General features: G+C 40.5%; 1 protein-coding gene across 20 annotated transcripts in view; it reads left to right on the top strand.

The window, feature by feature from the left end:
* The first annotated feature begins 42 nt into the window (after positions 1-42).
* The window catches only part of CARF (calcium responsive transcription factor), a 38891-nt gene continuing 23021 nt past the window's right edge, over positions 43-15912 (top strand). For 12 of the 20 annotated variants that reach the window (XR_006018115.1, XR_006018122.1, XR_006018121.1 and 9 more), the window contains exons 1-6: positions 3744-3865; positions 5428-5649; positions 6651-6771; positions 8964-9093; positions 10642-10726; positions 14711-14900. Coding sequence is in view for 10 of the 20 variants with exons in the window: in XM_042040418.1 (XP_041896352.1) it covers positions 3755-3865; positions 5428-5649; positions 6651-6771; positions 8964-9093; positions 10642-10726; positions 14711-14900 (859 nt within the window). In the remaining 10 variants the exon portion in view is untranslated. Of the gene's footprint in view, positions 93-164; positions 480-1645; positions 2759-2865; positions 2885-3743; positions 3866-5382; positions 5650-5736; positions 5820-6650; positions 6772-8963; positions 9094-10641; positions 10727-14710; positions 14901-15912 lie in introns of those variants that run through there. The other 8 variants (XM_042040411.1, XM_042040412.1, XM_042040413.1 and 5 more) reach the window with 8 other exon arrangements.

Here is a 15912-nt window from a genome sequence, read left to right as displayed (position 1 = left end):
CGCGCGCCCCCGCCCCGCTCCGCGCTGAGGGCGGGCGCGCGTGCGCGGAGCGGAGGCGCGCATGGCGGCGCGGCTGCGGGAGCCGAGCGCAGGTGGAGTAACGCGCCTCCGGCATTTCGCCCCGGGCCGCCGGGACGCGGCCCCGGCCGGCGCGTTCCGCCGCCCCTGCCGCGGGGCTGTGGTGGCGACGGGCGCGGGCTGAGGCGCCCTCCGCGCTCCTCAGGGAGCGGGCGGTGCGTTCCGCGAGTCCCTCGCTGGTGCCGGAGCGGCTCCTGTGCCGGCTCCTGAGGGGGGCCGCCCGTGCTGCCCGGCTGTGCCCGAGCGGGGCAGTGCCTCGTGGGGCGCCCAGGGTCGCTGGAGTGGCGCTCTCCGCGTGGAGTCACTCGGGTTGTGTTTCTCCGCGTGTCAAGCGACACACCCACAATAAACTGCCTACTAGAAGTAATAAACCCAACGCGCGGTGGACTTTAAAAGAAGCTGTAAGTGAGTTTGGTGTTTTGGGAGAAGGCTGCTTGTGTGAGGAGTTGCTGCTGTGCTTGCGTTGTGCACACATTTTTTTTTTCCCCCCCCACCTGTTTGACAGTCCTTCGTGGCCTCAGGGGATCAGTTGGGATTTCCCTGGGTGGTGACTCCCCTGTTGGGGCGGGCGGGTGTTGAATGTTGCTGTTTCGTGAGACTCTGAAATCTCATCTATCTCTTAAGCATGCTTCAAAGACCTGACATTGTTTGTCAGTGAAATTGACACAGGTGCATTGAAATTGACACAGGTCTAGAAAAAAATGGCTTGAGAAACCTTATAAGTGGGAGTGCCCAGATCTTCTGTGTATTCTTAACCGCATCTGCCTGCTCTTCCATGATAGAGATACGCTAAATCTCAAACCTGGTGCAAGTTAGCAAAGTTAAGTGTAACTCCTTTACTGGAGAGTATCACTCTGCCCTAATTTCCTCCCTGATATGTTTTACTGTAATTCATGCCGTTGTGAATTTGTGCCACTGTGGATGGTTGTAGAGAAATGCCCTCAGAGGGAGCTCTTGCAGAGAGTGTGTTTTCATAGTAGTAAGCTGTGCAATTATCTTAAGTCTTCTTATAAAACCTCTGAGACATTTCACAGAAGACCCAAAAGAGATTGATGGTGAAGCATTCAACTGTATGTATGTGCTGTTAAGTATAACCAACACCCTGCATGGTGTGCTCATGGTGGTTACTTGTGTTCGCCTGCGCTAGCAGTTTCTGTGCCTGCTTGCTCTCTTTGTAGAGGTGAACCAAGGACAACAATGGCCATAGATTTCCCTTTATTTTGAGGAAAGTTCTTCCCAAATGGAGTCAGGGTGAAGGAAGTTGACCTGTGGCGTTAAAATACGCTAACCCATGATTTGGAAATGGCCCTTGAGTGCTTTAGTCGGGAAGCAGCCTGTAAAGTGGTTTGGGTGGAGTTGTGTTAAAGCTAAATCTGAGGTATAGAGAGCTGCTTGTGTGCTCTGAGGATGCAGCTCTTGCTCCTACTTTATACTGACATTAAACTTCCACATTTCTCCTTCAGCCCACTGTTAAATGTGTAATACAGCAGTGGGAATTTTTGTGGTGCTCACTTAGTGTTTATGAAGAGATACTTATGTGTTATTTAATGACAAAACATCCATACCTATACATAAATGTACAGGATTTAACTTTCCTGTTTGAGGAATTGGCTAGCAATATTTATATGAGTGTAAGATTTGTTAACTGTGTATGTATTTGTACACCTCTGTAGAAGCATATTTCTTTAAGACAAAAAATAATAATTTTTTGTGGTTGCACACAAGGACTTAGGTTAATGAAACTGGATAGTTAAACCATGAAGTCGATTTTTCAAGTGATGTGTGTGCCAGTGGTTTGCCTGGGTTACAGCAGTGATTAGACAAAATCATGGGGCAAAATTGTACCACAGGAATTATTTTAAACACAAATATGAAAATTCAGATATTTCTGGGCTGCTTATGAAAGGAAGCTGGATAAATATCACCGTGTATTTACCATACTGCTGGATTTTTTTTCCTGAGCTTTGTTATTAATCATTGTTAGATACAGGATGTTGGGCTGCTTGGGTCATTGGTCTGTCCCCATAGAGCTGTCCTTGTGTTCTGTTGTCGGGTTCCAGCATGCTCAGAGTCCGTGTCATCAGTATCTCTGGAACAAACTCAGTTTATCTCAAAGAACTAAATGTGCTGCTTTTGCAAAATTGTCATGTCTTCTTTGCATCTTTGAACTGAGAGGAAGTGGTTGAGTGATGATGAAATCTAGTGTTCTGGGTTTTGTTTTCATTTGCTGCTAAGATGCTTCAGACATTTTAACTGAAACATCTTATAGTTGTTCTCAGATCCGAAGCTCAAAAGTACTTGGTAAACATGAGGTAACTTCATTTGGAACTTGGTCTGGAGTGTCATCACTTGAAAATTGAATGGAAAAATAAATCTGCTTTAGATTAAAGTATTAATATATTGAGCATATGAGCAGCTTAACTTCTCAATGTTGTTTGTATCAGCAGGATGCTTTATTCAGCTTCAAAAGCCAAGGAGATGTGGATTTACTTTGCCTGTGTCCTTTATATCTTTGCAAAGCAGAATAAATCTGTGCTTTAAGAGTTGTACAGTTCTTTTGAAGTTACCCTCTAGCCTGTTACAGTCTCCTTACTAAAGCTGTAAACAGTTGAAATACTACAGCCAAGAAGGTCCATCTTGAGGAATTTATTTGCGTGGTGTGGTGAAGAAGATACAGCTGGTAGGAGTCATGTGCTAATGTAATGCAGCCTGTCTTTAAAATAAATACTGAAGGGAAAAATCCTGACCACCCTTCCCCCTCCTTCCTCCCAAATGTCAGGACTTAAGTTTTCTTCTATTCAGTTGGGTATGTTATGTGTGTAGTCTAGTATATGTATACTCTCGTTAGGTAGGGACCAAGTTAATTGTCGTTTTGTCCTGTTGCTTGTGAATATTTGGGATTGGTCGCTGCTTTAAAGGGTGTGCTGTGTGCATGAGAGCATTATCATGTGGCTGTGACAGTTCACTGTCCAATACTATCTGTCTACCTGAAGGGTTGTAGTGGGCAACTGAGCATCTTGAAGCTTTCTTTGGGATAGGAGGTAGATTTCTAAAATGCCGGGAGCTCTGTCTTTTTGAATTTCATCATGTGATTAGTGCCAAATTTTGTTTCACATATCTGGTGTTTTTTTCTGCCCGAAGCATACTACTGTAGACTAACAATAGTAATTTTATTTCATTTATATGTTGTCTTATAAGCCTTTAAAACAAATTGATTTACTTCAAGATGTCTGCATGACAGAGTTGCATAATGCAAATTCTGTCTGGTGATTGTGTAAGAAGGTGACTAATATATTTATAAAGCACTGCTGGCATGTGCTTAAATATCAAGTATTTTCTAGATGTGTGTGGTTGTTAGTTCAGTGCTTTTGGACATACTCAGATGAAAATGATGGGAGGGTGTATGTGTGTTTTGTATCTGTGTATGCAATGACAAATCAAGCAAATTGTCTCATATAAAAGGCTAAGCTGTACTTCTGGAGCAACATGCTGAAATTTTTCTGCAGTGAGTAATAAAGTGATAAGGAGGCAAGGATTTCTTGAGAACTTAGCTGTTATCTTGCAACAGCATTAGAACTTGTAACACTAAATTTGTAAGACCTAAAGACAACACCTATGGCAATCTCTTGGCAGAAGGCAAAAATAACCTTTTATAACCTTTTCAGGTCACCTTGTAATGGAAGAAAGTGGAGCTGACCATGGCATTGCTATGGAAGGATCTAACGATTTGTTCATAGGCAGCTGTCATGGTACAGAAGACTCAGAAACAAACGATCAGGTTTTTCAGGTGAGGTACAAATGCTTTGTCCTTTTAGATGCTTCCTTTACATCCACTCTGATGAGTTTAAAATATGCTATTTCATCAGTGCAGGGGTCTTTTCTTGCCTTTAGAGTAATACATCATGTCTTTTAAGAATGTACATCCTTCCCTTGGATTCCTGTGCCATTCAGTTTTGAACTGATGCATACCCAGATGTTACATGTAATGACAACCTTCAGTAATTATGTCCTGTTACAGTGCTGAAGAAATGCATGTTTTATTTTGTCAACCCTTTAAAAAAAAGAATACTTTATAACGTGTTGGAGTAGGAGAGGTTCAGAACAGGTGAAAATGAGGTCACATTGCTTAGTGACCAAATGTCACCAACAAAGAGTCCAGGGACACAGGATGTGTGTAGGTATTGGGGGAGAGGAGTCTTCCATGTATTTTTTATCAGATATTGCCAGATATTTCTATTCAAGGAGATTTCTGTGCATGAATGCTCTTCTGCAGAATGTTCTTCTAACATAAAATGTCACTCAGGTAGTGATTTGTGTGCTTATGGTGTCTGCACAACGTCTTTAACACAACAAGTGCCATTTGTTTGTTGCTGCTTTTCTGGTGTAGTTCACAGCAGACAGTTTCAGCACAGAAAATTTATACCTGCAGAATTTTTGATGAAGTTATTTAGATCAAATCTGACTTTTATATAAAATTTAGAAACATTTTTCCTCATTCTTTGATTTGTAGTGTATTAATTTTTGTCACAAAAATGACAGAGTTGTTTGTGCAGTTGCTGCAAGAGATACAACAAATTGCAGCCCTTCTTGCACTGGCCAGGTGGCAGTCTGACATGTTATTGTACACAGGGACTGCCTATTTTTCCATTATTTTTACATGCTTAATGTTTGTGTTGTCAGAGTTTCAACAACACAAATATTTGTGCCTATGCACTTAAATTTAATGAAAGTGGGAGGTACTTTAAGACTTTGGTTCTGCAAATTTGATGAGGATAAGCTCTATTTTTAAAAGATTTTGTCTGGTTCTTGGCCTTGTGCTGTACCATTCTTGGCCTTGAATTGGAGGTTGTGTTGCTTGTGTTTCTGTGGTGGTAAAGAATGTAAAAAGTGTGTAGAGATTTTTTCTTCATAGCTAAATGCACGTATGGAAAGGCTAAGTGGAATAGTATCTGGGATTTCTTTTGAAGTCAAATTAAGTTGGTGAATATTTTACAGTTTTGGTTTTGGTGTAAGTCTTCTCAGTTTCTGGGCAGATTTGAGACATTTTAAAGTGATAAGTGGTTTTGGGAAGCAGATTTTGAGCAAAAGGGATTTTCTTTTGCCTTGGTAGAGAGGCTTCATTCTAGGAAGCAGGAATATGAATACTTTTTCAGCATGGAAATGGAGAACAACAGTAGAGCTGCTAATGTTGGCTTCTTGATCAGAAGGACAAGAGTTCCCTCTGAGTATACTGTATAGCACACTGGTTTTAAATGTTCTTTTCTCTTTCTTGTTTTGTTGTTTGTTTTTTTTTTTTCTTCATAGAGGTTGCTACTCAAAGTACATTTTACTGTTTTTCCTCTGTGAAAGCAACTAACGTGCATGGATTCCAGGGATCCGTTGTTTGGCCAGAGCGACTCTCCCACAGCCCTGCCCATCACAGTGCCTCTCTCGGGCAGTTCTCCACCATTGGCTGTGCCGGCACGGCCGCCCCAGCCACGGTCCCATTGTGCAGAGGAATTCCAGCTGGCAGAGCAGCCCAGGCAGCCCCTCTGTGAGCTGCAGCCCCTGGGAGGGCCCAGTGCACCCATGGTGAGTGTGTCTGCAGGCAGGGCTGGGGCTGTGTTCACAGATGAGGGAGCTCTTTGAAGAACTCTCTTACGTTGTGCTTTGTTGTAGCAACAGCTGATTCAGACTTTATCTCTAGCAACAAGGTGGAGCTTTTCAGTGGTACAGTTCATGCTCCAGTTGCCCTTCTTCAGGTAGGCACGTTCTGTCTGCAGCCATTACTAATTTTATTAAACAACAGCTGATGTCTTTTGTCAGTATCAAGCCTGGATGCTGTAGTGTGATAAGATCTTGTACTTCTGCTGCTGCTGTTTTCTCTATGTTCCCTGGATAAGTCACTCTGGTTTTTTTTGGGAAATCAGAACATTAGCAGTAAGCTAAGTCATTACATCTCACATTTCCCCCAGCCCTCAAATAATTTTCTTAAAATGTTGCTTTGTAATTTGTAACATCTATTTTGTAAAAAACATAACTCTCTCACCCAGAGTCCTTTGTAATTATGGGTAAATATACCATAAGGAGTTGTTTAAGTTTTTCAGAATCCAAGGTGATTTAATTCATATTTTTTTTAAGTCCTGGAGCTTTTCTTCTCCTCTGCTTTTGCATGAAGTGCTGCCCATAGAGGTCAGTTTCTTAGGAGTAAAGGTCAAAATTTTTACGTTATGAGTAGTTCTGCTAGTCCATGAATGGGGTTACGGTGAATCCAGCTATGAATGGCTTTCAGGTGTTTGATAGCTTTAATAATAGTGTTGTAAGTTTCAAATAAATGTGTAATTCATTGTAGAATCGGATAAGGTAGTGTGGTTTTATTCTTTCCTTAATTAAAGGGCTATTTTAAAAGGGGAAATTGATTTTAAGAAATGGACAATAAAGAGATAGTTTTTTTATTATGTAAAATCAAGTAAATATACAGGCCCTAATTCTAAGCAAAATATTTCCTGTTCTGGTAATAATCAAACCCAGTTGTGCTGCATGATCACCATACAAACTAATGCCGTTCATGCTTCTCTGTGACTGCCTTACAGATGATTGTTGCCAGCCAGTCAGAAAATGGACAGGTGCTGCATGTCATTCCTTCTGCCCAGCCAGGAGTGACCCAAGTGATTATTCCCCCAGGTCAGCTTCTGGATGTGACCAGCACACAGGGTGAGTTTAACCTGTGGGACTTGAGGGTTTGTGCTCCTGTGAGTAAGCACATCCTGCATGGTCTTTTTTAAGAACCTTGTTTCCTTTCCTTGGTCAGTTTTAAGACAAAATACACCCAGATTCTGCTTTCTGATTATGAATCTGGTGCCTCACACATCACACTTTCTGTTGGGCAAAGCCTTATTGAAGAAGAGCTATTATACCACCTTTCTGAAGGGCATGTGGTGGGTGGATTGGCATATCAAGCACAGAGTTGTTTCTTGCCTTATTTACCATTACTAAGGATATTTGTGCCATTGGCTGTCCTATCAGCTTCAAATTTTCACTATTTGTTTACTTCATTTTGAATGAAGTCGTTAATTCCTGTAGTGCAGACAGGCCAGAAGAACATTAAATGTTCTGTTCCAGAGATCACTGGTGATGATGCATCTTTTGTGAAGCCAGGAATGAATCACTTAGGTAGAAATCCAGTTCCCAGTCAAGGAAAACGAGATGTAACTTTCCATTCATTGGAATGTGTTAATTGTCACATTTTAAGCATGTGCACAACTAGAAGTGCAACTTTTCAGGTTTTCTCTAGAAAATGGACGTACTGAAATCTGAAAGCATTGATTATTCATCTGCAATCCTTGCTGGATGGCAGAACACTGTGTACTAGTTTGCGTTCACAGAGTAAGACTGAGAATGAGGTGGTCACATTTTGTTAAACTCTCAAATGTTTTTTAAACTGTTTTTCATTCTCTCTATAAAAGTCTCAAAATTTGAGCACTGGTTGAGTGTTCCTGTGGAATGATAGCTCACAGTAAGACTAGAGTCCTGGTGCTGGGTGGATAGAAGAAAGATTTGAGGTTCAAGTCGTGATCATTTAGGGTTGCAATATCGTTTCGTGACCTTGCATTGAAAGGCTTGTTCCTGCCCTAATGCTCAACCTTCCCTCCCTCTCCAGCTCTTGCAGGGGTAAGACCAAGTTTGGTTACAGCAGACTCTTACATTACTTTAAAGTCAACTGTGAGCCTTTAGTTACCAAACAATTGCTGCTACTCTTTGAAAGCACTAACTTCCAGTACTAAATAGCAGTTTTGCATTTCCATTTTTCATTCAACATGGGGTTTGCTATCCCAGTATTTGAATACATGTTCTACAACAGTGATGCAGGTGTCATTTGTGGGATTTTTTTTTTGTTTGTTTGGTTTGGTTCTTTTTGTGACATACTGAGTAAAAGATTTTGCAGTTATTTGGTCTTTAAAAGACAGTTAGGAAGACTGGTCAGCAGTTTACTGTGGAGGTGAAAGAGGAAGGAGAATGGCCTTTCAGCCCGTTTCACTTGTCTGCGCATGGTGGTAATGCATGGAAGGGTGCAGACTTCAGAGTAGCCTGTAGTGTCTTAAGGGCACATCTCTGTGGGAGGAGCCTGTGCTTTGAGCCAGAGTGGTGTTAATCCTAGTGCACACTTATGAATCTTCTTATAGAGCTTTCCTGTGGATCCATTTCTGTACTGTGTTAATAGCTTACCACTCTCTCTCTGGATGAGGGAAGGAAGCTTTCATAATTGAAGGGCAAAAATCCTTCATCTAAAGAGACCTTGTGTGTTTATGTTGAGACCAAAATATTGAACGTCTGCTTTCACAGTTTTCCATTATGTTTTTGTTTAACTGTACACACAGCCTTCAATTTAGGAGCAATTTTTGGCTTGTGGATTGCTCCCTATTACCAAGAAAGGCTAAAACATTTGTTCTAACAGCATGTCAGATTCAATTACAAGAGGCCTGTTTTTCTTGTTTAAGTGTTCTTTTCTAAGTACAAAGCAGTATCATTATCTCATTTTTTCTTATTTTAAAAGCAAGCAGTATGTGACTTGCAGCTGAACAAAATACTTGGGCAATCGTATGTGGATTCCTGGAAGCAGAGTAATTTGCAAGTTGTTCTGATTATTTGCTTTGTTGTGGAAGGATTCATAAGCAGTAGCACAGCTATCAGAGTCCTTAAATATAAGCAACCTTATCAAGTGTATCTTCATATTTGTGCCAGGAGTTCGAGCACTGATTCACAACGATTAGATTACTTTATCACCTATAAAACTTATTTCCTATGTCAAAAGGCTTGCTTTAACAGCACACAAAGTTTAATCATAGCTTGTTTTTCCCCATTCTACATTCAGTTATTAACCAAGAAGCTGCTTTATTTTTATAAAGATATTTCGGAAGAGAAGTGTGGTGATGGGAATCTGCAGACTGTGGTGGTGGCTTCTATAGCAGACAGTGCAAGCAGTTACATTCTACATCCACAGGCATCTCTCACTGTATCGAAAAAAACAACTACCAGGTAGGTCAGGGGTTAAAAGGATGAACAATCACTTTGATCCAATGCCACCACTGCCTTTTTTTCTTGCAGTTTGTTTTTGCAGTGGTTATCACAAAATTACCATGGAACAGAGGTTATGAACCCACAGTGTTAGTGAGTGATGTGTAGCTAACTGTGTTTCCAGGCAGCTTTTGTGTGTGCCGGCGCAATAGGGAAAGCAGTTCAAGTACCTGTATTCCAGAGATATATTCTGACCACAGCAATAGGTGGACATTTAAATCAATGCCAGTTACTGAAATGACTTTAAACAGATACTGTTACTGCCTGCCTGGAGTTGAAAGTGACCGAGTGAAGGAACTGCATGGAAAGTTGATGTTTGAGGGAGTAGAGTTTCTTGGATGAATGTACTAAAACCTATACAAACCATGCTTCCACAAGAACAGTTACTTGTAGAGGTGAATTTTTTAGATGGAGTTTTCAATAGCTGTCATTAACTTTGAGAGCCTCATCTTTGTTCTCTGGATAACTTCTTCAGTGTCCTCTGATAAAATATGAGAAAGCTGCTGCTAATGGTGTGTGTTGGTGAAATGCTTAGGCAGATTGATCAGCTAAATTTCCAAAGTTTGTTAGTTGTTAGGTATTCTTCACTTGATATCCACCCAAATCTCTCCCCATGCTAAATGTTGCCTACTGTTTTAATTCTGAATACTCTGGAATTCCTTTTTACTTCAAAAAATCCTCACAACCTCAACCCAACCAAATAAAGGAACAGCAACAATGAAAAGTGACAACAACAACAAAAAACTCCCAAAGAAGGCATTTGCTCTGTGGACTGCAAGCTGGGTTTGCATTGGTTTATGTTCTTTAGAAATCAAGTAGTAGAAAAGATCAGAGTAATCTCACTAAAACAGAAATTATATATATTCAAGAAACCTGTAAAACAAAGAGAGAAGTTTGTGAATGTGTGATGTGTGAACACAGTCTGTGCATGTCAGAAAAATAATCTTGGAAGTGAGATATATTTGTGTAGACAGGAGGCAATACACTTGTTTTGGAGTAATAAGCAGTGAGTTATCATTGTTTCTGCCCCAGAATTTAGGGAATGGAGAAACTAGGTTTAAATAGTTACTGGAACTGTTTTTCAGTAATTTAAAGTAAATTAAAATGTGCAGCATGCGACAAGTGTTCGATATTGGTTTTAATCTTCAGCATTTTACCATCATTTTGCGTAAGAAAATTATCAAGACAATCAGCTGGTCTATTTCACCATGTTTTGTCTGCTGTTGTCAGGTAACAGTACTAAGAATACTGAATGTTTGGAGAAGTTGAATGTAGAAAACAGTGGGATTTTTAATACTTTGATTCACTGTAAATTATTTTAACAGTGAAATAGAATATGAAGAAAATGAACCACAGGTTTTTAAGGCATATTGATAAAATATCCATAGTTTGATCATATGCTCTAGGGTTATACATAAGACACTGATTTGATGTTACCTGTAGTTTAGTCAAAATTGTAGCTTTTCTGAATGTCTGTATAAACTTCTATTATTTTTTTGTTTTTTTCAGGGTAGTGGAAAATCCTTTTCCTATCCCTCTTCAACCATTGCCACTAAACACACCTGCATGGGCGCGCTGTCTCAGGAGCTGTGAGGTGGGCCACAAAGAATTATGACTTGGTGTTTTATCATCTAGCTCTAAGATAATGGTCCTATTCTGTGAAAGGAATAAGTCATAGCTGTAGAAGTGTTCAAGCTTCCTGGTATATAGCACCGGGACTGCTAGCACAGTTAAACACATAAAATGCTGTGAAATCCCTTTCTAATTTGAGAATTTTAGAACAACTGACCATTACCAGCTCCTGAAGTAAAAAAAGTGCTGCTGAAAACCTGATACCTTGTAGTGCTGGGAAGAGCCATTGTGCGCCATGGTAGAGTTTGCTCCTGAGCTACCGCGCAAACTTTGCTGAGTTCTGCAACTGTTCATATTGGTTTGTGTTATCCCATAGAAATCAAAATCCATATGACTGGCCAGTGTCAAGTCTGAGACTTAATGCACCCTAATATCAATATTTTACTAAGGATTCCTATTTTAGATATTCTTGCTGATTTTTTTTTTTTTTTTTTTGGTCCCAGCAGGTTAGGTTACATGTGTTTGTTTTCTCTTTTGTTAAAAAATGCTCAGTCTTTATTCTGTGTGATGGTTTTTGACCTAAACAGAACTCTTCCTCTATTTGCATATTGTTAGGTGTCTGCAGAACTGTCCAGATGACTAGGATGCTATCAGCAGCTAGAATGCATCATAAGTCACTTAACAGGAAGGCAGGGGAGATGGGAAGTTTCCTGAGAGATCAACTACCCCTTCCTCCTACTATCAAACTCTTCCTGATAGATGTTTATTTTACTTTCTCTTAATACTTTTTAGAAGGAAAGCTCATACTCTCTAGCTGCTTAATCTCTTTTGATATTTCTACCACTTCTTTTTTTTTTCTTCCTATTGGCTTGGCCATTGATAACTAGAAGTTGCAGTTTGAGGGACCTAGAAATTGAATTTCTCTCAATCTACTTAGAAACAATTTTTAAAATAAATATATTCATCTATTTCTCTTGTGTTATGCCATTTGTTTAATACAAATGGTACTGTCCACTCTTACGTCCACATAAGTGTTAAGAAGTCAGAAAATTAATAGCATGAATTTTTCCATGGTGGAAACACCATTTTTATAGAATCAATTTCTTAATTCAGTTGGCCAGTTAGTTGATAAAGTTCACAGTGTTTTTAGCACTATGTGGTATATTCTTTCCTGTCTTAACATCAATGTGGCTTATCTGAATCATTTATTATTGGTATTGTATTATTGGAGGACTTACGATCTGCTTTGTCTATCTATTACAGGAAATTTCACCTGCTGTGCTTTAAAATTCACAGCAGCATTTACAGAAAAGATCTTATTTTTAAAGAAAAGGAAATAGAAGTAATGTCTGTTTGAATGTGTTCTGAGGACACAAACATTTCCCTCTGCTGCTCAGCAGAACTGTTGCTTGTATGTGCTAATCCTCCCTGATCCACCGGAGAGAGCTGGGATGTATGTGCCTTTTTTGGGGCACAGACTGGAGACACTGGGATTTTGAGGTGTTGTTTATCTTTTAGGTGTCAAAATCTTTTGTTACTAGTAACAGAATTGAAGGGTCCTACTGAATTTGGAGATCCAGTTTGGAGAGATGCCGGTGAATACATCAGCTCACAACTCTACTCTTTCAGTTGTCTGCCGGAACTGAAACAAACTTAAAACAGTGTTGAGGTCTCTGTGACTCACACAAGATGTCAGCAGGTGAAGCCGCTGCACTCCGAAGGGCAGTGACTCCTTCAGCAGTTAGTACTGCGGGCAAACAGCAGTAAAAGCTGCAGTCATCCAAATTACCACCAAGCTCTGTGTTTGGTGTCAGTTCCCTACTGCCTTGAAATGTTCAGCTTACACTTGCTGTGTCTGGGCTGCAAATGCCTCTGCTACCCTGCTGCTGTTAATTTCCTTGACGAAAACTGCAGTCTTGGTGTGTGTACTTTAGGGTAAGCTTGTATGTACCTTTGCTGAGGCAAGGCCAGGAGAGAGAGAAGGAATTGCTCCTGTTTTTTGGCTTGAACCTTGGAGTTAAAGGGCTGGAGAGAATGCAATTACTTCAAGGTAATTACTTGTTACAGAGTTAATTTCAAACCAGTTACTTTCAATAACCTATTTAGTTTTCAGTGGTCTGATCAAAATGCATTTCCTGCATGTATCAGCATACTGAAATAAAATGTTGTTGAAAACTGCATTAATTAACTGTACAAAATAAGGTTAATTTATTTGTCTGAAGAAGATAGTCTCATTTGTCTGTTTTTTCCCTGCTTGTAGAAAGCAGGAATTTTACATGCTTTATGGTTTTCTTCTCCTCCTCCTCCTCCTCTCCCACCAATTTAGGGGAAATGATCTAACTTGTGCAAAAGTAAAGCCAGAATAGGAGAGAGTGCCGTAACTTTTGCTGCTTTTCTGGCAGAACAGTTTTATCAGTCTTCTCATCTCTCTAGAATAAGGTCAGTGACCTATTTATAGTGACAGGTATAAGATATGGGAAAAAAATCACATCTGGGTTGTGCAGTACTTATTATGTACAGTGGTGCTGTAATCCCTCTTCTGAAAGGCAGTGTCCCAGGTTTCTGGAAAGAACAAAGTTCTGGTACTTCTCAGGCTGCTTTGCTTCTCCTGAATTTTTCAGATCAAATTTTGGACAGAAGTGTTATTTTTAACTTCTGGCTAAACAGTTGCCAATGTCTCTTGCTCCCCACAGCCGTGAGTGGAGCCTGTGCTGACTTGGTTAGCTGCTGCAGCAGTGCCTGCAGAGCAGCGAGCTCTGAGGTGTGAGCAGCTCATGTCTCAGTGACTCACACCTGGTGCACACACGACCCTCTGCGTCTGGCCTTGCACTATCAGCAGCACTGTGCTGGCCCAGTTCATTCACAAGATCTTCACTGGTTCTTCGTTGACTTTAGGTCTTGCTAACCACAGACCTTCTGTTTTTCTTAGAAAGGCATGAGGCTGGTTTTAAGCAGTTGTCACTAAGGTATCTGTGTACTAATCTTGGAGAGACACCATTGCTCCTTTTCCTGTCAGTATTAGTTAAACATCTGGCTGTTCTTTCACTGAAGGTGGCAAAATAAATCTATCAGACCTTAGTACTCATTCACCGTGTGTTTATCCCACAGATACACTGTAAGATTGAGCTGGCAAACTACTGTGGCTGTTACAGTTGGTTACAGCCTGACCCTGAGCTGCATATGAACAGAAGCAAGCATGGAATTCTGGGTTTTGATGGAAAGTTCTTCTCTGTCCCAGTAATTTTGTTGCTTGCTGGCTGGCCCTGGTAGACCAGCACTGAACCAACTGTGATGGCACTGAGTAGCTGGGTAACTACTTTGAGTCAAGTTAGATGCAGTTTTTGTGGAGTTGCCCAGACATTAGCAGAGTTCATTGACATCCTCATCAGTTTGCACGAGGCAAATCTGGTATATTATGTTGTGTAATGTTGAGAATCAAGAGTGCCTCGAAGGTTGGGAGGGATGCTGTGTGAGACATTCAGTTCAAAGTTAGTGCACTAAGTAGGCGAGACAGTTACTGGTGCTGTGGGCAGGTGCATTCTGCTCCAGCTTGGTGCAGTGTGCGTGTGTTGCAGTAGATGCAGAGACAATTATTAGTGATTCAGAGATTCTCTATGGCAGTCAAGTGAAAAACTTCATCTAACAGTAATTTGTCTAGTCAGTGACTGCCACTGAAGTGTGTGGTGGGGGTAAACCTCAGGAGTGAAGTTGTCCTCTGGAAATCAGAGTTGTAGTGTGTGTGACTGTAACCTTTTCAGGGGTTCTTTGTGTTCTTAGGGTCTTGGATGGCTGACAAACTCGTGACCTCAGTGGGGACTGCTCTTGTGTTAGATCCTGTAGTAAATCTCTTTATGAGGATACTACTGTGGGGACAAAAATCATGGAATGCAAAAATCTGGGCCTATGTTCTCACCTGCCGGAGTCCCTGACTGCTTTTGTTTTTTTGTGTAATGTTCAGCAGTCAGGTGGGTGAATAATCCTATTATTTCCCGTCCTTTCTATGCAGAGAATTGGGGACTCGTACCGCGGCTATTGTGTGAGCGAGACAGAGTTAGAGAGTGTTCTCACGCTACACAAGCAGCAAACACAAAGTGTGTGGGGGACGCGCCAGTCTCCAAGCCCAGCCAAACCTGCCACACGGTTGATGTGGAAATCTCAGTATGTCCCATATGATGGGATCCCCTTTGTCAATGCAGGTAACTAACTTTTATTTTAATAACTACTTTCAAAATTTCAACATCAGCTCCCAACTGGCCATAAAGAAGCAGCTTCATGTTGTTCCTTAGTTTTGATAAGGTCAAGACACAAACATAAAAAGGGAGCAGCTGGGACACTGCTGTGAGCGTCTGAAGGAGTTTGTTTCCTTTTTTATGTTTTGTTGTGATGATTTCCTTTTGTCCTTTAGAAATTAGCTAAGTACCATTTGATGGGGGTTCTTGTGATGAGGTCTTTAGGCAGAGGTCCCATCTTGCTCTATTAGGACATGAAAGTTCTCACAAGGATAAGAGCTTGTTTGATTAAACTTGAATACCTTTGGAAGAGTTTGTTCCACTGGAGTCAATAAACTATTCAAATTGCAACCTTTAAAGTAATAAATAAATTCAAAAAGCCAAACAAACAACATAAACATCAACAGACTTCAGCAGAGAGACTTTTGGTGTTGGGGTTTTTTTGAAATGTACATGCAAACTTCACAGCTTGTTAATTACATATTTAGCTCATGCGGTGCATATGTGAAATTACTAAGTTTAATTTGGATATAAAATGAACGGGCTTTAATTGCTGCGCAGAGAAAATGAGTGACAGGAATGTAGGTTATGTTTGGGGTTTTTTCTTTTTTTTTCCTGAAAGTTACTGTAAAAGGGAAATGTTAGCACCAGTTTTAAAGCTTCAGCCATAAACTGTGAGATAAAAGAAAACTAAGAATAAAATCAAAGCAACATACCCTTTCTTTTCCTGAACATGCATATCAGACATCTTTAGTTTCATCTAGATCATTTGGTATCTTATGGAAACACATTATGTTGCTGTTATAATACTTCAAAAGTTTTTGGGTTTATCACTTGTGGCATAGGCAGCTCCTTGCCTGCATGCTGGAGTACGCGAACTATAAATAAAAGATAACTAAATGTGATGTGGAAGAAATTTGGAAGATGTTCCTTTCTTGACCACTTCAGTGCTTTACTTGTCAATCCCTTTTGTTAGAGA

This window comes from Corvus kubaryi, unplaced genomic scaffold (genome assembly GCF_017639235.1).
Source record: "Corvus kubaryi isolate FWS band 111438036 unplaced genomic scaffold, C.kubaryi_AGA036_p1.0 37396, whole genome shotgun sequence".
NCBI lineage: Eukaryota > Metazoa > Chordata > Aves > Passeriformes > Corvidae > Corvus > Corvus kubaryi.
This window is presented reverse-complemented; position numbering and strand designations above follow the sequence as displayed.